Source organism: Halichoerus grypus, chromosome 1 (assembly GCF_964656455.1).
Source record: "Halichoerus grypus chromosome 1, mHalGry1.hap1.1, whole genome shotgun sequence".
NCBI classification, from domain to species: domain Eukaryota; kingdom Metazoa; phylum Chordata; class Mammalia; order Carnivora; family Phocidae; genus Halichoerus; species Halichoerus grypus.
In genome coordinates, this window is record NC_135712.1 from 191,818,539 (window position 1) to 191,842,019 (window position 23,481).

Here is a 23,481-nt window from a genome sequence, read left to right on the forward strand (position 1 = left end):
TCTCCTGTTCTTTTGGTTTCTATTTCATTGATTTCTGCTCTGATCTTTATTATTTCTCTTCTGCTGGGTTTAGGCTTTATTTGCTGTTCTTTCTCCAGCTCCTTTAGGTGTAGGGTTAGGTTGTGTACTTGAGACCTTTCTTGTTTATTGAGAAAGGCTTGTATTGCTATATACTTTCCTCTTAGGACCGCCTTTGCTGCATCCCAAAGATTTTTGAACAGTTGTGTTTTCATTTTCATTGGTTTCCATGAATTTTTTAAATTCTTCTTTAATTTCCTGGTTGACCCATTTGTTCTTTAGTAGGATGCTCTTTAGCCTCCATGTATTTGAGTTCTTTCTGACTTTCCTCTTGTGATTGAGTTCTAGTTTCAAAGCATTGTGGTCTGAAAATATGCAGGGAATGATCCCAATCTTTTGGTACCGGTTGAGACCTGATTTGTGACCTAGGATGTGATCGATTCTGGAGAATGTTCCATGGGCACTAGAGAAGAATGTGTATTCCGTTGCTTTGGGATGGAATGTTCTGAATACATCTGTGAAGTCCATTTGGTCCAGTGTGTCATTTAAAGTCTTTATTTCCTTGTTGATCTTTTGCTTAGATGACCTGTCCATTTCAGTGAGGGGGGTGTTAAAGTCCCCCACTATTATTGTATTGTTGGCAATGTGTTTCTTTGCTTTTGTTATTAATTGCCTTATATAATTGGCTGCTCCCATGTTAGGGGCATAGATATTTACAATTGTTAGATCTTCTTGTTGGATAGACCCTTTAAGTAGGATATAGTGTCCTTCCTCATCTCTTATTACAGTCTTTGCTTTAAAATCTAATTTGTCTGATATAAGGATTGCCACACCAGCTTTCTTTTGGTGTCCATTAGCATGGTAAATGGTTTTCCACCCCCTCACTTTCAATCTGGGGTTGTCTTTGGGTCTAAAATGAGTCTCTTGCAGACAGCATATCGATGGGTCTTGTTTTTTAATCCAATCTGATACCCTGTGTCTTTTGATTGGGGCATTTAGCCCATTTACCTTCAGGGTAACTATTGAAAGATAGGAATTTAGTGCCATTGTATTGCCTGTAAGGTGACTGTTACTGTATATTGTCTGTGTTCCTTTCTGGTCTATGTTGCTTTTAGGCTCTCTCTTTGCTCAGAGGACCCCTTTCCAGATTTCTTGTAGGGCTGGTTTCGTGTTTGCAAATTCCTTTAGTTTTTGTTTGTCCTGGAAGCTTTTTTTTTTTTTTTTTAAAGATTTTATTTATTTATTTGACAGAGAGAGACACAGCGAGAGAGGGAATACAAGCAGGGGGAATGGGAGAGGGAGAAGCAGGCTTCCCGCAGAGCAGGGAGCCCGATGCGGGGCTCGATCCCAGAACCCTGGGATCATGACCTGAGCCGAAGGCAGACGCTTAACGACTGAGCCACCCAGGCGCCCCTGTCCTGGAAGGTTTTTATCTCTCCTTCTATTTTCAATGACAGCCTAGCTGGATATAGATTCTTGGCTGCATATTTTTCTCATTTAGTGCTCTGAATATATCATGCCAGTCCTTTCTGGCCTGCCAGGTCTCTGTGGATAGGTCTGTTGCCAGTCTAATGTTTCTACCATTGTAGGTTACATCTCTCTTCTCCCAAGCTGCTTTCAGGATTTTCTCTTTATCTCTGAGACTCGTAAGTTTTACTATTAGATGTCGGGGTGTTGACCTATTTTTATTGATTTTGAGAGGGGTTCTCTGTGCTTCCTGGATTTTGATGCCTGTTTCCTTCCCCAAATTAGGGAAGTTCTCTGCTATAATTTGCTCCATTATACCTTCTGCCCCTCTCTCTCTTTCTTCTTCTTCTGTGATCCCAATTATTCTAATGTTGTTTCGTCTTATGGTATCGCTTATCTCTCGAATTTTGCCCTCGTGATCCAGTAGTTGTTTATCTCTCTTTTTCTCAGCTTCTTTATTTTCCATCTTTTGGTCTTCTATATCACTGATTCTGTCTTCTGCCTCATTTATCCTAGCAGTTAGCGCCCCCATATTTGATTGCACCTCATTAATAGCCTTTTTGATTTCGACTTGGTTAGATTTTAGTTCTTTTACTTCTCCAGAAAGGGTTTCTCTAATAACTTCCATGCTTTTTTCAAGCCCAGCTAGTATCTTTAAAGTGATGATTCTGAACTCTAGAGCTGACATCGTACTAATGTCCGTATTGAGTAGGTCCCTGGCAGTCGGTACTACCTCTTGTTCTTTTTGTTGAGGTGATTTTTTCCATCTTGTCATTTTGTCCAGAGGAGGATAGATTAATGAGAGAACAAAATGCTAACAGGGTAACAACGTCCCCAGAAAATATACTCTAAACAAATCAGAAAAGACCTGAAGCAGTGGGAAAAGAAAGGGAAAGAGAGAAAAAAGGGGAAAAAAAAAAAAAAGATAAAGATAAAAACAAACAAAAACAGAACAAAACAAAAAAAAACCAGAATATGATCAAATATGATCAGGCTGGTATATAGATCAGTGCCACACACATAGATTTTGGGTGTATTTTGGTCTGTTAGAAGAAAGTGCCTCCCAAAATTTTAAAGAAAGAAAAACTTATATATGTACAAAAATAAGGGTTGATATGATGAAGGGATGGAATATGACTGTAAAGATGGAAATTATAAAAAATTCTATAAAAGGAATTGATAAGAAGTTGTTTGAGAAAAGAAAGAAGAGGATTTAAAAAAAAAAGAAAAAAGAGAGAATGTGATCAGGCAGGGGAGTAGAAAAAAACCATACACTAGAGAGTTAGGGTATATTTTGATCTGTTAGAAGAAACTATCTCAAAATTTTAAAGAGAGAACAACTTATATATATATGCCAAAAATACGGGTAACTACTATGAAGGGATAGAATATGACTCTAAAAATGAAAAATAAAAATGTTTTTTTAAAAAAGGGATTGATAAGATGTTGGTTGAAAAAGGGAAAAAGAAAAATTCAAAAAAAAAAAAAGACAGTTAAAAAAAAAATTAACTTTGAAAGACTACAGAATCATGGTAAAAAAGCCATGAATTCTATGTGCAGCATTCCCCTAGCGCTGGAGTTCTGCCGTTCTCATTGATCGGTAAACTCGGTCTTGGCTGGCTGTTCTCGCTGATCTTCTGGGGGAGGGGCCTGTTGCTGTGGTTCCCAAATGTCTTTGCCGGAGGCGGAATTGCCCCGCCCTTGCCGGTGAGGGCTAAGTAATCTGCTCCGGTTTTGCTCTCCGGAGCTTTTGTTCCCTGCAAGCTTTCCATACAGCTTTGGAGGCGGAGAGTGTAAATGGCAGCCTCCCAGTCTCCGCCTGGAGGAGCCGAGAACTTGGGGCCCCACTCCTCAGTGAGCCCTCAGAGAAAAACCGTCAGTCACTCCCGTCTCCCCGGTCTCCGGCCGCACTCCGTGCTCACCCGGCCTGTGACCGAGCATTTCTATCTCTGGCACCTGACCCTGTGTAGAGTCTCCAAACCCAGCAGATCCCTGCGGTGCGCTCCCGCACCTCTCCTCCTGGGGGAAGGTGAGTCTCCCCGGATCTGCCGCTTGTTGGGTCCCTGCTGGAGGAGCAGTGGCCCGACTGTGCCGCGGATCACGGTTTATGGCAACCCCGAGCTGAGAGCCCGCGCCTGGGCTCTGTCTCTGCAGCCGGCTTCCCTGCTCCGATCCCTGGGAGCTCTGCCACACTCAGGCACCCCCGGTCTTTCTGTGACCCCGAGGGTCCTGAGACCACACTGTCCCACGAGGGTTCCGCCCCCCACTTCGCCACCAGAGTGACGTCCCTCAGCGGAGCAGACTTCTAAAAGTTCCAATTTTGTGCTCCGCGGCTCTATCACTTGCCAAAAGCGGCCGATGGAGGCCCCTCCCCCGCCGTCTATCCTCCTGAATATCGCCTCAGATTCACTGCTCTGCACGTCCTACCTTCCAGAAAGTGGTCGCTTTTCTGTTGTTGCTATTCTTTTCTTTGATCTCCTGTTGAGTTTGTAGGTGTTCAGAATGGTTTGATCCCTATCCAGCTGAGTTCCTGGGACCAGATGAAATCCAGGTCTCCTACTCCTCCACCATCTTGCTCTGCCCCTATACTCAAATTTTTTTAAAAAATAAGTTGTTTTAGGTTTAAAGTTACTGTTATTTGGTTCTTTGACCCTCATTCTAGATACTCAAACAGGTTCATTGAGCTCCTTGGATTTGTAGGTTTATAGTTCTCCTCAACTTGAGAAAAATTTTGGCCATTATTTCTTCAGATACTTTTTTTATAAGATTTTATTTATTTATTTGAGTTGGGGAGGGGCAGCTGGAGAGGGCGAGTCTCAAGCAGACTCCATGATGCAGGGCTCGATCTCATGACCTTGAGATCATGACCTGAGCCAGACCCAAGAATCTGAGACTTAATCAACAGAGCCACATAGGCACCCCTTCTTCAAATATTTTCTGCCACTCCACCCTATGAGTCCAAATAAATATACATTAGACTGCTTGGTATTATACCATAGATGATTGCTCTGTTAATTATTTTTAAATCTTTTGTATCACTGTGCTTCAGTTTGTATAGTTTCTATTGCTATCCTTAAGTTTACTGATTTCTTCTTTTATAGTGTCTAATCTGCTATTTTTCCTATCCAATTAATTTTTTTTTTCAGGGGCTCCTGGGTGGCTCAGTCAGTTAAGCGTCTAACTCGTGGTTTTGGCTGAGGTCATGGTCTCAGGGTCATGGGATTGAGCCCCGCTTTGGACACCTCATTCAGTGTGGAGTCTGCTTGAGATTCTTTCTCTCCCTCTCCCTCTGCCTTTCGCCCCTGTTTGTACACACTCAGGCTCACTCTCCCTCTCTCACAAATAAATTTAAAAATCTTAAAAAAAAAAAAAAGAAAAAGAATTTTCTTGTTTCAGCTATTATATATTTCACTATTAGAAAGTTCACTTGGGGGGCACCTGGGTGGCTCAGTTGGTTAAGTGTCTGTCTTCAGTTCAGGTCATGATCCCAGGGTCCTCGGATCGAGTCCCACATTGGGCTCCCTGCTCAACAGGGAGCCTGCTTCTCCCTCTCCCTCTGCCTGCCGCTCCACCTACTTGTGCTCTCTCTCTCTCTCTGTCGAATAAATAAATAAAATCTTTCTTAAAACAGTTCATTTTGTTCTTTTTTATATGTTATATTTCTTTATTCATTCTGTTCATATTTCCTTTAAATACTTGAACACAGTTATAACAACTGTTTTTAAACTTTGACTCCTAATTCCATCATTTCTGGATCTGTTTCTATTGACTGATTTTACTCTTGGTTATAGATTATATTTTCTTGCTTTTTGGCCTGCCCAGTAATGTTTGATTGGGTGCCAGACGTTGTTGATAATTTGATTTTGTTATGTTCCTTTAAAGGTTGTTGAGTTTTATTCTGCTAGTTCAAGGGTCAGCAAACAACACTTGTGGGCCAAATCCAGCCCATGACTTGTTTTTGTCCAGCCCATGGGAGATGATGATGGTGTTTATATTTTAAAGAATTGTTTTTAAAAAGAAGGAAAAAAATATGCAGCAGAAATTGTATGTGGCCCACAACACCTAAAGTTTTTACTATCTAGCCCTCTGTAGAAAAAGGTTACCAATCCCTTTGGCTACATAGTTACATAATTTCAGATTGTTCCTTTCAAAGATTATTTTAATATTTGTTAGCACAAATGTAGAACAGCCTTTACTCAATAGATAGTTTAGCTCCACTACTGAAGTGTGACCTTTCTGGGAACTTTACTGAATGCCCCAAGTGATCACCAAGGGCTCTCCACTGTGGCTATTGGGAACTTGAATAATTCCTAGCCTGGCATGAACTCTGGTAGCTCTGTAGATCCCCAGTTCAGAACTCTCCAGTCACTCTTTGCTTAGTCTATGCATGCACACCTTTGTATTCAGCGAAGATTCAAGGGTACTGTTATGCAGGTTTCTTTATTTTTTCTGGGTAGTTCCCTTCTAATTTGAACTCTGCAACTTCTAGTGGCCTCCCTCCTTGAACTCTGATTTCTGTCTTCCTAAGTCCGCAACACTGTGTTGCTCTGTTTTCAATCACTTTTCCTATTCCACAGGCTGAAATGTACCTCCCAGAAGAAAGCTAAAGGGATAATAGATCTCACCTTGTGAGTTTCCTCATTCATAGAGATCAAAATCTGGTACTACCTGTTGTCTGAATTGCCCAGTGTTTGAAAATGGTTGCTTTTTAAATTTTGTCCATTTTTAGTTGTTTATGTGAGAGTGTAAATCTGGGCCCTGTTAGCAGAAGGGTCCATATTGGCTGGAAGTAAAAGATGGTAGAAAATCTTATACATGTCACAATTTTATTAGTTTAAACATGCACAAAAATCCTTCTTTTTTGTCTTCCAAGTTTTTATTTAAATTCCAGTTAGTTAACATACAGTATAATATTAGTTTCAGGTGTAGAATTTAGTGATTCACACTTACATACTACACCCAGTGCTCATCACAAGTGCCCTCCTTAATCCCTATCACCTATTTAACCCATTCCCCCACCCACCTCCCCTCCAGTAACCCTCAGTTTGTTCTCTGTAGTTAAGAGTCTGTTTCCTGGTTTGCGTCTCTTTCCCCCCCACCCTCCCCGTGTTCATCTGTCTTGTTTCTTAAATTCCACATATGAGCAAAATCATAAGGTATTTGTCTTTCTCTGACTGACTTATTTCCCATAGCATAATATTCTCCAGCACCATCCATGTCATTGCAAATGGCAAGATTTCATTCTTTTTTATGGCTGACTAATATTCCATTGTATATACATACTACATCTTCTTTATCCATTCATTAGATGATGGACATTTGGGCTCTTTCCATAATTTGGCTATTGTTGATAATGCTGCTATAAACATTGACGTGCATGTATTCCTTCGAATCAGTATTTTGTATCCTTTGGGTAAATACCTAGGAGTGCCATTGCTGGATCATAGGGTAGTTCTATTTTTAACTTTTTGAGGAACCTCCATACTATTTTCCAGAGTGAACTTATAAAATCAACACTCTTGGGGTGCCTGGGTGGCTCAGTTGGTTAAGTGTCTGCCTTCGGTTTGGATCATTATCCTAGGGTCCTGGGATCCAGCCCCACATCAGGCTCTCTGCTCAGCAGGAGCCTGCTTCTCCTTCTCCTCCCCACTTGTGCTCTCTTTTGCTATCTCTGTCACTCTCTGTCTCTCTCTCTCAAATAAATAAATAAAATCTTAAATAATAAAATAAAACTCAACACCCAAAAAACAAATAATCCAGTTAAAAAGTAGACAGAAGACATGAATAGTCATTTTTCCAAAGAAGACATACAGATGGCCAACAGACACAAAAATCTTTCTATAGGTGAAATAAACAGGCTGATACTGATTTTCACACATTCAAGAAAGGTGATTATGGTGTTACAAAAGAAAAAAAATTTTTTTTTGATAGCTAATGCTTATTTTATTTTACCATAATAAATATTTAATCTTTTAACCTCCTATTAACAAGAATAATATTATTCTAGTTTCTGGGCTGATTAATTTTCACCTGAATATACCTTTCTCTTTCATTAAATGCATATGACAAGTTAGATCCTGCTTCATCTCATTAGGAGATGAATTTCCAATTATATTTTTTTATTTAATGTCAATTAGCCAACATAGTTTTTGATGTAGTGTTCAATGATTCATTAGTTGCATATAACACCCAGTGCTCATCACATCACGTGCCTTCCTAATGCCCAATACCCAGTTACCCAAAAGAAAAAATTTTAAACAAAACCAAAAACTATGTTCATACATGTAGTTTAAACTTTGAGAAAGTAACTTCATCTTTCTGAGCTCCATGTATAAAATGAAAGTGGTGAAAGTAATTGCAATGGTCATTTCTTCCTTCCTTTTTTCTTTTTCTGTTTTTAACTTTTATGCTTTTAGTAAAGCATCACAAGGAGCATCATCTAATGCTTCACTTAGCCTCTGAGTAGATTCAAACAGAGGTTTACATAATTATTAGACTCCTGAGTACTTCTTCTTAACTCTCCAAGACCTTCGTGCATTGTTAAAACTTACCTCATTCTTTCCTACCTGACAGTTGTGTGTATATATAGGTTCTTTTCACTAGACAGTAAGTCACTTTAAAGCCAGAACAATGCTGTATTCATTATTTTATCACCAGTAGCCTCCCTTGTTCATTGTAAACTTAGGAATGATTAGCTCTGCATCTGGGAAACACTTGCCTAATTTGCACTCCACAGAATGGCTCCCTGATGGCCAATGGAAATGTTGTTTCAATGCCAAGTATGCAGTTATTGCCTAGTCTGCCATGCTTGGGAGCCTGTGCTTAAACATTACAGCACTTACCACACTGGAATATGCAATAATTGTCTGCTTGTTTGTTAGCATCTCCCACTACACTCTGAGCTTCTGGAGGTCAGAACCCATGTCTTATTTTGCTCAATATCTCCAGGACTTAAAGCAGTGCCTGGAAGATAGTAGGACATCTCAGTAAATGTCTGTGAATTGAGTTGAATTGAATTAAACTAAGTTCAACTAAAGCCTGTGTTTGTCAGAATTCTCCAGAGAAACAGAATGAATAGGATAGGTAAGACAGATAGAGATTTACAGGAATTGGCTCACATGATTGTGGAGGCTGGCAAGTCCAAAATCTGCAGGCTGGAGACCCAGGGAAGAGGCCATATTGCAGGTCAAGTCCAAAGTCAGTGTGCTGGCAAAATTCCCTCTTCCTCAGTGGAGTTCTGTCTTTTTTTTCTCTTAAGGCCTTCAACTGATTGAATGAGGCCACTCACATTATGGAGAGTAATGCACTTAACGTCTACTGATTTAAACGTTAATCTCATCTTTAAAATATCTTCCTAGCAACATCCAGATTAGTATTTGACCAAATATCTGGGTACTCTGTTCTAGCAAAGCTGACACCTAAAATTAACCATCACAAAACTTATCTCCAGGTCTGTTCAAGTTTCCATAATTTCTTCTCTAGAGTATCTTACGTGAAGGATCAAAATCTTACAGAAAAGTCTTATAAATTTTTCTTATATTAAATTACTGGAACAAGGTACTTTTTCTATAGAAAATTATCATACTTGATTGCAGTTACATCATGTCAGGGAACATTGCCCTGCTCTGTGCATAGAGTAAAGGGGGCAAGGTCTCTGTGTCCTCAGTATCTCCCCTTCCCTAAAATTGACATCGAAGATCTATGCTAGATACAAACTATACATGGTGTTAATGGTTAAAAAAAAAAAAGATTTCATCATTGCTCATGGGAAATTATTAAAGAGAGAAATAAAGTCTGTTATATCATGGTGAGCTCCTTTTTTGAAAACCCTTCAGTGGCCTTTCAATACCTATAGAATAATGACAGAAGTATGGCTTGGCAGGCTTGTTACTTGGCTAATCATACCTCTTTTCTGCAATTCCATTCTTATCTTCTTGAAACTTCTGGAAATTTTCACTGCTTAAACCTACAGAATTGCTCACAACTACACAAAATTTCTCCTACAGAAGACTCCATCCTTCCTTCTCTTCTAGTCCACACACTGCAGACCCATCTCTACCAGGACTGCAGAAGCCTGTGATGATCTCTCCTCCCTCCACCAAATTCCTAAAGCTTCGCTTTAGAAAGTTGTTTAGCATCTAGAAGGTGATATTGAGTACCTCTTCGTACTTATTTTCTGCAGCTAATGTTGATGAGTATCATTCTTTTGCTTCAAATTAATTTTAATGTAATTTATAAAGAAGTAACATATTCCTGTGGTTCAGAACTGTTTTGTATACATGAATACGGAGAAAAGTGGACCTCCAATCTGCATCTCCCAGGCTCTCAGCATCCTTTCCCTCAGGCAACTCATGTTATCTGCTTCTTGTTACCCTTTTATGCACATATAAATATGCATACGCATTAATTCTTTTTCCATTTATTTTTAACACAAATGGTTGCATCCACTGTTTTGCATGTTGTTTTTTCCCCTATCAATTTATAAAGAGCTTTCTCATTCTTTTTTTACAATTGCATGGTATTTCATTATAAGAGTATGCCATAATTTCTTTTTTTTTTTATTCAAATGGTCTTTTATTAGTATGCCATAATTTCTTTAACCATTTCCTATTGATGGACCTTTACAATATGTATATATTATCTACTATAAAAATGTTGCAATAAATAACCTTATTCAAAAGACATTTCTCACATGTGCAACTATCTCTCAGAATAAAGTCCTGGGAATAAAACTGCTGAGTCAGTGGATTTGCCCATTTGTAATTTTGATAGATACTGCCAAATCCATGAAAGTTACACTAGATGACTTTTCCACAGCAGTGTAGGAGAATATCTGTTTAACCCATAGTTTTTTCCACATAGAATGTTGCCAAACTTTTGGATCTTTGGTAATCTGTTGAGGGTGTTTGAGGAATTTGGGGACCGATGAGGGTGGGGGCAGACATGGACATGAGGTGGTAGTAGGCACACAAGAGCTACACTGGATGATGCTTTAACAAGTTTGCATGTTGGAGAGAGAGAAGTCCCTCACAGCAGGAATCTCTCCAGACACTGGTTTTTGGGGGTTGAGGGTCCCACAACTCTAAAGGGGAGGAGGGCAAGGAAGAAGGGAGAAGAGGCTTATGTTGTGTCTTGGGGATGTTTCTCAGCAGCACTACGGTTTGGAGTTGCTGGATTGGAGCTCTGAAGGCCTGCACTTGCTCGGGGTCTTTATGTCCTGGGACCTATCTATAGCTAGCAGGTGTTGGGTGCAAAGTAGGCAGGCTGTCAGTGGCTAAACATCTGCTTATTTGGGCTGTGTTTACAAAAATTGAATGTGCAAAAGTTTGAGTTTGGTGCCAATGGGCTTTTGAGATAACAGGTTTCAGCGTGCTGTGAAGGAAACCCTCTAGGGGTCAATAAACAGACACTATCCTTGTCCCTTTACCTAACAATCTGACAGGTGAAAAATGGTATCTAAGTATAGTTATCATTTGTATTTTTTAAAATTATGAGTATTAGGGTAAGACTAACTGCTGTAACAAAGAGACCTAAAATACAGTAGCCTAAGTAAAAAGAAGTGAATCTCTCGCCTAAGAGCCCAGGGCAAGTGCTTGAGGACTGGCGGGGCAGCTCTGCTTTTGAGATCATCCAGACTTTCAAGTTTTTTCTCTCATGCTAGGAAAGTCCCCTAGAGTGTGGTCCTCCTCAGTGAGATTGAAGCTGGCTCATGAATACCGCATCTGTTGGAGAGCAAAAGAGAGTAATGAAGGCAAACAGCTTCCTTATAAAAATACCTTCTGAAAGCACCATGTATAACTTCTACTTGCATCTCTCTGGGCCAAAACTTGGTCATGCAGCCACATCTAAGTACAAGAAAAGTTGGGAAAACTTGGGGTTGTATCACCAAAAGGAGACAAACAGGGAGACAGTTTGCAGTCTCTGCTATACTGAATGAGTTTGAGCATCTTTTCATATGTTTAAGATCCATTTTTATAAATGGATTCCATGAATCATTTCCCGTAAACTGTTCATTGTCTCTGCCCTTTTTTCTTTTGGATTGTTAGTCTGGTCCTTTCAATTTATACACACTTCTTACATATTAGAGAAATTCATACTTTGTCTATGATATGCTGCATGCTTTTCTTGACCATTAGACTCAAATTGTACTCTTTGTCGGTTTTCAATAATCATCACAATTGTTATGTGAAATGAAAATTACTCTAAAGGGCATATTGTTTCTCTCTTTAACAGATAACTCCAGCTATAACAAATTATGTAACTGACAAACTAGGGAAAAAGTTTGTGGAGCCTCCACCATTTGATTTGACAAAGAGTTACTTGGACTCAAACTGTACCATCCCTTTAATTTTTGTGCTGTCTCCGGGAGCAGATCCCATGGCTAGTAAGTCTGCCTACTGAACACTTTGAAGAACCTATAAATAAACCGTCTTGCTCAATGGCCACTTCTTTTTTTTATTTTTTTAAGATTTTTTTTTTTTATTTATTTATTTGAGAGAAAGAGACAGAGATAGCAAGAGAGAGCATGAGTGGGGAGGAGAGGGAGAAGCAGGCTCTCAGCTGAGCAGGGAGCCCGACACAGGGCTCAATCCCAGGACCCTGCGATATGACTTGAGCCAAAGGCAGACGCTTAACCAACTGAGCCACCCAGGCACCCCATCAATGGCCATTTCTTATATGATTGAAGCTCACTTAGTAAATCTGAGATGTATAAGGAAAAGTAACTAGAATCTTCCAGTGAGGTACCTGCACACTGAAACATAGGCATACTTTGTGATTTTAGAGCAAGCAGTGAAACTGTTTTTTTGTGCTCTCTTAGGCCTGCTGAAATTTGCAAATGATAAAGCTATGTCTGGAAATAAATTTCAAGCAATTTCCCTGGGACAAGGACAAGGACCAATTGCAACAAAAATGATTAAAGCAGCAATAGAAGAAGGAACTTGGGTGTGCCTACAGAATTGTCACCTCGCCGTCTCCTGGATGCCCATGTTGGAAAAAATATGTGAAGATTTTACCCCTGAAGTCTGTAACTCGTCCTTTAGGCTTTGGCTCACAAGTTATCCATCTCCGAAAGTATGTTTATTTTGCATGAAGTTCAGTACATTTATTCAGTTATCTCTTACATTGTGTATCTTAATCAAGCCTTAAATGCTTGAGGTCTTAAAAATATTTCTGGAGTCCTCTTTTTTACCTATTTTTAACCCACTAGTATATGCATGTTTAGGACTCAAGCTGGTTATCTTGAGTAATGCTCTGTTTATTCTGTCTTAGTTCCCAGTAACCATCCTACAGAATGGAGTGAAAATGACTAATGAGCCTCCCACGGGTCTTCGGCTAAATCTCCTTCAATCTTATCTCACTGATCCAATTTCTGATTCTCAGTTTTTCGGTGGATGCCAGGGAAAGGAACTGGTAATGTTCAGCCTCTGGAGCTTTTCAAATGTGTTCTAACAGTGAGAAAATCTGGGACTATAAATATTTAACAATGTTAAACTTTAGGCATTCTCTAAGAAGACAGATATTGTACCTGTATTGTTCATCATTTTCTTCCCAGCAGTTCGTGCTCTGCTTCCCACAGAGTAGACATTCAAATAGATATCTGTTGACTGAATGAATGTGTCTTAGTTTGTAAACCAAAATCCATTAACAAGTTTGATGAAGACCCAAGAGTAGCAATCTATTTTCATATCATGTATTCATTCTTTTTTTTTTAAGATTTTATTTATTTATTTATTAAACACAATGAGAGAGGGAACACAAGCAGGGGGAGCGGGAGAGGGAGAAGCAGGCTTCCCAAGGAGCAGGGAGCCCGATGCAGGGCTCGATCCCAGGACCCCAGGATCATGACTTGAGCTGAAGGCAGATGCTTAACGACTGAGCCACCCAGGCGCCCCTCATGTATTCATTCTTTCAACAAAATGTGTGTTAGGTACTCTCCTAGGTACTAGATATAAAGCAGTGAGAATAAAATAGACCCCCTCCCCCCAAATCTGCCTTCATGGAACTTAAATTCTAGCAATACCATTTTGACATATTAATCATGCCTTTTAGTGCGCTCATGTGAAACAGTTTCGCACGTGGTACTGGGGACTTAGGAATCCTAATAAATAAATAGCACTCCTTTTTCCTGCTGGCATTCTTACCAACTAAGAAACAGGAAAAAGTATAAACATAAGGGAACCAGATTATAACTTTAATTACTGATATAGACTAGGTTGGAAGATATAGTTGATATCTGTGAACAAATGGGGTTCGTTTCACTGAATAGAATTAAACAGATTTGGGGCGCCTGGGTGGCTCAGTTGGTTAAGTGGCTGCCTTCGGCTCAGGTCATGATCCCAGGGTCCTGGCATTGAGCCCTGCATCAGGCTCCCTGCTCAGCGGGAAGCCTGCTTCTCCCTCTCCCTCTGCCTGCCTCTCTGCCTACTTGTGCTCTTTATCTCCCTGTCAAATAAATAAATAAATAAATAAATAAATAAATGTCAAATAAAAAAGAATTAAACAGATTTATCCACCCTCAGGAACAGAGGAAAACTTTCTTCTCTAAGGAAGGCTCACTTCTAAGATGGAAAGGGAAAAGCTGAGCAAAGCATATCTGGTTAACTTTTCCCAAATTTATCAACCAGATAGATTATTCCCTTCCCCTGCAGTGAATACAAGGATGGGGAAAATCTAGAAGTGTTACACTGAGGTCTCCTCACATGGAAGGGAACATCAGCACCAAGGGAAATTCATTCCCTGCCCTTACCCCAGCACATGCCATTTATCGTATTTGCCTATTTGAGCTAGAAAAAGAATGGTAATGAAAATAAAGAATTGAATTCTTTGGAAGTCAGCTAGTTTCTCTCTGCTTAATGATAGCTTCTGTGTGCCCCTAGTTCTATGTGATATATTTATTTGAAATTCTGGGAGAAAAGTAGGATATTTGGTGGTTTAGCTAAAAGAGGGCTTACTAAAATGGGGAAGGTGGTATAGTGTCTGGTCCCCATCGAGGGTTGAGCTCCTGCAAGAAATCCTAAGATTTCTCTGATACCACAGGAACATTGTTGGCCCACAAACACAGGGCAAAAATGTGGAGGGATTATGATCTCCTTAAGAAAACCCCATTGGGTGAAAATACGTGGAAAATACATGTAAATTAGGTTATTGCTCTCATTGCCAAAAGGTTTCCCCCTTTTAAATGTTTCACCACAGCTTTCACCCAGTATATTTAAAATATGCTTTAATTTATATACAACATTTCAAGAATATAGTTATTCAGTAAGGCCATGGTGTACTTGCATTTTAATGTTATAGAAATAATTTCTATATCACGTGAAGATAGTTGGATGGATTTTTACTGTATTTGGAGCTATGTTTGAAATGCTTTAATTTAAGCCATCAAGGTAGCATACTTGAAACTTACTTGGGGGGGGGCGGTCCTCAAAGAGATGGGTGGCCATCCTCCAGAGCACTGACACAGACTCAGTGAGAGGCCCATCCCTTCAGACATACGAGTCACACATATGAAGATACCAGGACAGAGTAAATAAACAAGGGTTTCAAGAATGATCTTCAAATGGAAAGTCATAAAATCAGGAACTATATATTGGGATTTATTCCTATCATAATAATTAATTATGCTCTCACACTGTAGTTTTAAGCATATACCAGTGAATCTATGGGATAACATTTGAAGTACTGAAGTTGTAAATATCTATGGACAACACCAAAGTATGAGTAGCCAATACTTCGGCAAATGGTAGAATTATTGCATTTTAACAAAGTTTAATATTGCATTTGCCTAGCTTTGGAGGTTTTAAGTCATAAGAATAATAATTTTTATAGTATGCATTGTTTTAGGTAGCATGTCTTTTTTAAATAGAAGTTGACAGAAATATATGATCATAGAATCTTCTAATGAAAAATGAAAAAAGATTGTTGATTCCCCTGATCTTACTGATGGAAATCTGATCAGAATTTTTTCTTGTTGTGTAATTTTTATACTCAAGACATGGGAGAAGTTGCTGTTTGGAGTTTGTTTTTTTCATGCCCTTGTACAAGAGAGAAAGAAATTTGGTCCTCTTGGTTGGAATATTCCATATGGATTTAATGAATCAGACTTACGCATCAGTATTCGACAACTACAGGTAAAATTAGAAAGAAATTAACATTGATGGAGGATCACTGTGTGTCAGGCCCTAGACAACTCCCTTTGCTTAAAATAAACTTAATCCTCCCAACATCACTAGTAGGTAGGTGGATAGTAGTAAAAATTATAACTGTGGTTTATGAAGCACTATCTCTGTGGATTTTTTCTGCTGTAAGTAATGGAAAACCTGATTGAAACTGGCTTAAACCATAAGGAAGCTTACTATCTCACATAAAAAAGTAGTACAAAGGAAGGACAGGCTCTGGAGTTGGTTGACTGAGCAAGTGTTGTCATCAAGGACCCTGGTTCTTTCTGTCTTTCTGCAGTGCCCTCCTCAAGTGTTGGCTTTATAGAGGTCCTTACTATACTCTCTTCCTCCGCTCAGTCAAAGCTACAGTTTAGCTCTATCAGTCAAAAGAAATAGGCTGGGATGCCTGGGTGGCTCAGTCGTTAAGCGTCTGCCTTCGGCTCAGGTCATGATCCCAGGGTCCTGGGATCGAGTCCCACATCGGGCTCCTTGCTCAGTGAGGAGCCTGCTTCTCCCTCTCCCTCTGCTGCTCCCCCTGCTTGTGCTCTCTCTCTCTCTCTCTGACAAATAAATAAATAAAAATCTTAAAAAAGAAATAGGCTGCCTACTTTAAGTAGAAAAGGAATTTATTGAAAGAATATTTGGGTAGATCATAGAATCCCCAAGATGGCTGGAGAGCCAAGGCATCCAGAGTCATATCTAGAACTCACCATGTCTTGGTAAGAGCAGATCCTCAACCCCGGTTGAATATTCGACACCCCAGCTCACATAGCTGCCACACAGACTCTGGTCTACTGTAGGCCCCCTGATGTCATCAAAAAAGATTCTTTGCTATTCCTGCTTTTTTGTGCACTACACCCCAGTTCAAAGTCTAGCTCACAGGCCTAAGCTGTAATTATAAAGGAGGCTGGAAAATGAGTGTTTGGGTTTTCCAGTTTCTATAGACTCATAAAATAAGACATTTAAATAGTCAGCAGCCCCCCGGAAAAAAAAATATCTGCTATAAATTCCTACTAACTCAGACTTCGAAGTAGGCACATTATTTACATTAATTCGAAGCAACTCTGTAAGGTTGGTATTATCCCTATTTTTGAGAAAACCAAAGCTAAGAAGTGAGCTTGCCCATTGAGATAGGATTTGAACTCAAGTCTGTCCAACTCCGATACTTTCCCCATTATTTCTAGCATATTTTACCAAATATAGTAATCCACCTGGACAACCACAGAGTATTAATGTATTTCTGCTTCTTTGTTGTGACAAGAGCCTTTGTGACATGGGGCCTCATAAAGGGAAATGGGAAGGGTTGATAAAGCCCAATTAGGTGCTATTAGGTTTCACTCAGGTGGGGTTTTATAAGGCTATGAATATTTAATCATGTTTATACCATAACTGATAATTTTTATAGATACTTTTGATATTTTATCAACTCTTTTTCTTTCCTGTAAGCAAGGCAGAAACCCTAATTAGAACAAACCTGTCAATTTGAAAATCCTTGGACAACTGATGAAATTGGTGCTTATAGAATTAAATTACATGACGAAATTCCATTGATTTTAAACATTTGTTTTAAGAACAATTTAGTTGATATAGCCTAAGCTTGGAGAACATTTTGCTAATATCCTCCTGCTGCAGATAACCAGTCAACCGAGAGTTCTCTTCTGGCCAGGCCCCAGGCTGCAGCCTCTGGTGTCATCAACCCTCCTAACCCCAACATTGGAGCTGGCAGGCATAGATTAAATCCTCTTTTATATCATCAAGAACTGGGTACTTTAAACCGTCTTCACCTGGTCCTACCAGCAGGCTACCTCTTGCCTCCAGCGAACTTACGGCTAAGTAGTAGACAACCAAGGAATGAGTTGTTAGTCTCTGTGTCTTGCATATGCCACAAATTTAACATGAATTTCTCTTGGGGTCTCTTCCTTCAGCTTTGGGAAGGGGGGAAACCCAGTTAAACACCTTTCCCTCCCCCAGAGATAAGAAAGGGAGAAACTTTCCTCTTTTACCACAAAAGACGACCTTCCGTCTCCTGCTCATATCTCTTGACACTTCTCTTCCTCCCGAAAACAAGGGAGTCTCAAACAAAGAATGATATCTTCTTTTAACCTGGCTCTGGATAATTTGGAAATATTTTTTCTTAACTGTGCATCATTTCTGTTATAATTCCTGCACTATTAGGTAAGTTTCGGGGGCAGGAAAAGTTCTCATCCAGTAACTTTATACCATCCTAATACATATACTACCAAAAATTCCTGTCTATGGGAAAAAGTAAAGGATCTGGAACTGGAAGAAATAAATTCAGGCCTTCATATCATTTCACATTTCCCAGACTCAGCTTCCTACTTGACAGGGTTATCAGGAGATAAGTAAAATAATGTAAAATAATGTAAGATAATGCAAATAGTAGTTTTATTACTGTTTTAAATGGTGTCATATTGTGTGAACCAGGCTTTGGCACTAAAATTTGGGATTGCTTTGTTTTAATCACATTGCAAACAGTGCCCTAAGTCAGGCACCTGGTTCTCAGCCTTGGCGCGATTGGCATTTGGGGTCAGCTAGCTTCTTGCTGTGGGCAGCTGGCCTGGGCACTGTTTAGCGGCATCTAACCTTCTGCCCACTAGATGGCAGTAGCACCGCCAACCACCAATCTAAAATGTCCCCAGATATTGCCAAAGGTCCCCAGGGGACAAAATTGCCCCAATTAACAACCAGTGCCCTAAAACAAGGTTTATTCAAATTCACATGAAAAGTCCTTGGTAACTTTAATGTCATCTTTTTTTGTTAAATGTTTTTCTTATTACAGAAGCAATACATGTTTATTCCCCAGCCCTAAAATTGGAAGATGCAGATAAGCAAAGTAATTTAAAATAAACACTAACAGGACTCCCGGGTGGCTCAGTCATCTGGGTAAGCATCTGACTCTTGATTTCCACTCAGGTCGTGATCTCAGGATCGTGAGATCGAGCCCCACGTCGGGCTCTGCGCTGGGCGTGGAATCTGCTTAAGATTCTCTCTCTCTCCTTCTGTTCCCCCTCCCCATTCTCTCTCTCTAAAAAAAAAAAAAAAAAAAAGGTAAAATAAAATAAACACTAACAATCCCAGCCTTCCAAAGGTAAGTTGTGATGATAGTTCGCTCAACCACACTTTTGTGCATATAGATGGATAGATGATTGAGAGAGAGATAGGTATTTAATGTCATTTTAAAATGGAAATGAAGTAAAAAAAACTTGAAGGTTTTTCTCATTTTATTTTTCCTTTGTTTCAGTTATTTATAAATGAATATAATACAGTTCCATTTGAAGCTATCTCCTATCTGACCGGGGAATGTAACTATGGCGGAAGGGTGACAGACGATTGGGACAGACGCCTCCTCTTAACCATGCTGGCTGACTTTTATAACCCACAAATCATCGAAAACCCTCATTACAAGTTTTCTCCCAGTGGAAACTATTTTGCACCTCCCAAAGGCACCTACGATGAGTACATTGAATTCATTAAGGTAACTGATGTCACTGAAAATAGGGTTAGATTTAAGTGTGATTTTTCTAAAAGCAAATAATGAAATGTTCCCCTGTAATGTAGAGGGCTAGACGAGTAGTATGGTTTCAGTCAACTTTCAGTATCTTTTGTTTCTGGCCATTACTGAAAATTGGAAGAGTTTGATTCCTCGGTGCTTAATGTGTAGTTGATTTTTAACCCTTTTTGGTCTGCATGCTTTTACACCTTATGAATTAACGTAGCCGGTGGAAATATGATGCTTCCTTCATCTGTTTTCTGGTAGAATCTCCCATTTACTCAACATCCTGAGATATTTGGGTTACACGAAAATGTTGATATTTCCAAAGATCTGCAACAAACAAAAGTCCTCTTTGAGTCCTTGCTCCTCACCCAGGGAGGCTCCAAACAGACAGGATCCTCAGGAAGTGCTGACCAGATTCTATTAGAAATCACCAAAGATATTCTCAAGAAGGTAATGTTTAGTTTAAAATATGTTGCTTATCCTGTAAATTAAAATGGTACTGAAATGACAATCTGAAGACTCCATTTAGCAGCATTAGGACCTTGAGTGAGAAACTTTGCCTTTCTGAGCCTTAGTTCCCCAATCTGTAAAGTGGTGATCATAGTACCAACAGTATAAGGTTCTTGTGAACGTTTAGGAGGTCATGAATTTAAAGTGCTCTGCATGATGCCTGGCACAATGTAAGTTCTTAGTAACTACAGTTGTGGTGAGCTAATGAACATGTGACTTCTTATCATTTCCAGACAAAGATAATGGATCTACTTTTTAAAAACTGGAGAAAATGGTCTGAACTTGCTGGTTCAAGGGGTGAATGGTTTTTAATCTACGCCTTAGGGAGGGGGCAGAAGAAGTAAGATCAGCACTAGATTAGCAACTACACCTTTTTTTTTTTTCTTCATACTATAGCCCAAAATACTTAGCCTACCAGGTAAAGTGGAATGATACTCTTTCTTCTTACCTTTTTTCTGTGTCTTAAATTCAACAAGGAACTACTAAGGGAACTTTTAAAAAGATTATGGTCATAAGCGGATCTTCACAATTCCCCTCCAGGGTAAATGCTATAATTAGCCCCATATTTCAGTGTCAGGTGTTCTGACAGAGCAGAGCCTGACCCATGGTCCACCTGCCTCGAAAGCCCACAGACAGCGCCACTCCTCTCCACTGCGTTGGTGGCCTTGCCCTTACACCGCTCCTAAGGAGAGCCTCCGTGCTGTGTGCCCGGCCGCGGCCACGGGTGAAAGCAAGCTAGCCTCCTCCCACACTGTCCCCGGACTGCTGCATCTGCGCTCTGATTCTCCTCACCCGTGGCCCCTCGCTGTTTCTGCGGTTTATCTCTGGGGGGAAGGTTCTCACTCTTGCAGAATACTGGCTCTTACGTGGTCCTGAAGAGGAAATTAGCTAGCAGTGGCATTTGGGAATGTATTTGGGGAAAAGGGGCTGTGCTGAGCCAAAGAGTCCTTGAGTGACAACACCTAGTGTGACTCTGGGCAGTTCAGCTTTCTTAGTTCGGGACCTCCCTGGCTGGGACGCTTCTTTGCCTTGGAGTGTGAATTCCAATGCCTTGAGGCTTATCAGTCCCAAAGTCCCCTTCACTTCTCAAGCATCTCTGAGGTACCTCATAGAAAGCAGACACTTGACGCCTTCTCTCTCCCTATTCCTTGGAACCCTGGTGCAGTCACACATTAATTATCTGAAAGTGGGGTAAGCTAAGCTATTTGGAGCCAGTTGATAATTGATTGGAAATAAATATAAAACTGTTAGGAAATGGCAAATCAGTTTTATCAATGAAAAATTAGATTCAGCTTACAAAAGGAAATTACACAACATTTCAGAAATATATATCTTCTGCAAAGTGCGATAGCCTGTAGTAAAGAACATGGGCTTTGCAGTTAGAGACCTGTGGATTTAAACAGATCACCTTTTGGCTGTGTGCCCTTGGTCAGTTACTCAACCTCTCTGTACAGTTGACCCTGAACAACACAGGTTTGAACTGCACAGATCCACTTATATGTGAATTTTTTTGATAAATCCGGCACAGTACTGTAAATGTATCTTCTCTTCCTTAAGATTTTCTTAATAACATTTTCTTTTCTCTAGCTTACTGTATTGTAAGAATACAGTCTATAATACATATGACATACAAAATATGTGTTAATTGACTGTTGATGTTATTGGCAAGGCTTCCGGTCAATTGTAGGTTATTAGTAAAGTTTTTGGAGAGTCGAAGTTATACATGGATTTTTTACTATGGGGGGGGAGCCCTAATCCCTGCATTGTTCAAGGGTCAACTGTACTTGAATATCCTCATCTGTAAAATGGAGATGACAATAGCCCCCTGAGAGTACATGGTTAGGATTACATGAAATAATGTATGGAAAGCAGTTAGCACAATGCCTAGTCCATAGTAACTGCCTAGTGTTAACTAGTGATGTGATAGCTGAATGAAACGAATTATCCATTCTGAGAGTAATATGTGATCTTCAAAATCTATTTTTGTAGCTACCAAATGATTTTGACATTGAATTAGCACTACTGAAGTTTCCTGTGAGATATGAAGAGAGCATGAATACCGTGTTAGTACAAGAAATGGAAAGATTTAACAAGTAAGGATCTATCTCCCAGTGGTTCAGAAAACAACCAATCAAAGTTGATTTAAAAAAAAAACACACTGGTATTGAATTAAAATTTTAAGAAAAACTTATCAAAACCTGCCATTTCCTTAGGATCCACCCCCACTCTTTAAAGTTGTATAATCTTCTGCCCCAGAAGTGAAGGTATGTTTTAGAATGCAAAAGTGATGATGGAAATGAGATCTGTTTTTACTGGTGAAAATATTCATTAGTCATAATTCTCACCACCCGTTACTACTCTCCTCAGGAACTAAAGACCAAATGAGCCAATGACAAGTCTTTTGTCATTATTCTGCCACGTGATGCATATACACCTCCCTTTTCTTCCTTAGTCCAACCTGGGTCAATTAGGTATCCCACAATAGTGAACAAATTATTTTAATTGAATTTTCTACAATTCAATACTGGCTTAAGGAATGGAGAAATTGTTTTGATTATGAATTTTCTAAGGTGTTTTCAAGTTTATTTGGGTTTCTGGACTTGTTGACACTTAAAAATATATTAAAACACTGTGATGCCTTAATTCAGTATTTTTTTATACAAAGACCATATGTATTTATATGTAATGGTATACTGCCTCTCAGTCTCTCAGTTTCTTAGGCTTCTAGTCTAAAACCCTCGGCTCAGGTCTATTTACAGTGTTCTTAGCAGTTTGGGTCTATGTGGGAAGGAAGGTGTTTGCAAGTATATCCATGAATATATGCTTTATGCTTTAAGGAATTATTTCACAAATTTCAGCCTTTGGATTACATCTTTATAACTTTTTCTGTATTTGCATGTCACCTGGTAACATTATTTACCTGATATTTTTCCTAAAATCATTCTCTGCTTAAATTAGCCTGGTCTTAAGCCATAATACCCAGAAAGCAACAACTTTGATATGCTTGTTGTATTATTTTCTATATTATGTAGTGATTAAAATGAAAAATGTTCATCCAAGTATCACCTAAAAGTACCTTCCATTACCAAGTGGGAGGTGACTCCATTTGGGGAAACACTTCCATAAAGCTGTGAATGAGATTTCTGCTACTTCTTCTGGAAAGACAGTACATTGATATTTACCCTCATATGTACATTGATGAAATGATTTCTTTCTTTGCAGTTTAATTAAAACTATACGCAACACTCTACAGGACCTTGAAAAAGCTATTAAGGGCGTGGTTGTAATGGATTCTGCATTGGAGGCACTCTCTGGCAGTTTGCTTGTTGGGAAGGTTCCAGAAATATGGGCCGCACGATCATACCCAAGTCTTAAACCCCTAGCAAGTTATATCACAGATTTTCTAGCCCGGTTGAACTTTTTACAGGTAAAATATTATGTAATTTATATATATATATATATATATATACATATATATATAATTTTATTTTTTGATTGGAGAGAGATTAGAAACACTCTGGTCACTTGAATGTCTCTGAGTTGAGCAATGTGGTTAGCAGTTTCATGGTAATCTAACCAAACTTTTAGAATATTGAAAATAGGGGCGCGTGGGTGGCTCAGTGGGTTAAGCATCTGCCTTCAGCTCAGGTCATGATCCCAGGGCCCTAGGATCGAGCCCCGAGTTGGGCTCCCTGCCCTCAGCGGGGAATCTGCTTCTCCCTCTCCCTTGGCCCTTCCCCCTGCTTGTGTTCTCTCTCTCTCAAATAAATAAATAACATTTTTAAAAGAAAAAAAAAGAATATTAAAAAT

General features: G+C 39.5%; 1 protein-coding gene across 1 annotated transcript in view; it reads left to right on the top strand.

Annotated features, from left to right (window-relative positions):
* Positions 1-23,481, top strand: part of DNAH12 (dynein axonemal heavy chain 12) — a 232,143-nt gene that overhangs the window by 199,346 nt on the left and 9,316 nt on the right. Inside the window, exons 62-69 of the mRNA XM_078076858.1 lie at positions 11,719-11,869; positions 12,305-12,558; positions 12,757-12,897; positions 15,477-15,614; positions 18,907-19,140; positions 19,423-19,611; positions 21,661-21,764; positions 22,894-23,098. Coding sequence (XP_077932984.1) covers positions 11,719-11,869; positions 12,305-12,558; positions 12,757-12,897; positions 15,477-15,614; positions 18,907-19,140; positions 19,423-19,611; positions 21,661-21,764; positions 22,894-23,098 — 1,416 coding nt within the window. The remainder of the gene's footprint in view (positions 1-11,718; positions 11,870-12,304; positions 12,559-12,756; positions 12,898-15,476; positions 15,615-18,906; positions 19,141-19,422; positions 19,612-21,660; positions 21,765-22,893; positions 23,099-23,481) is intronic.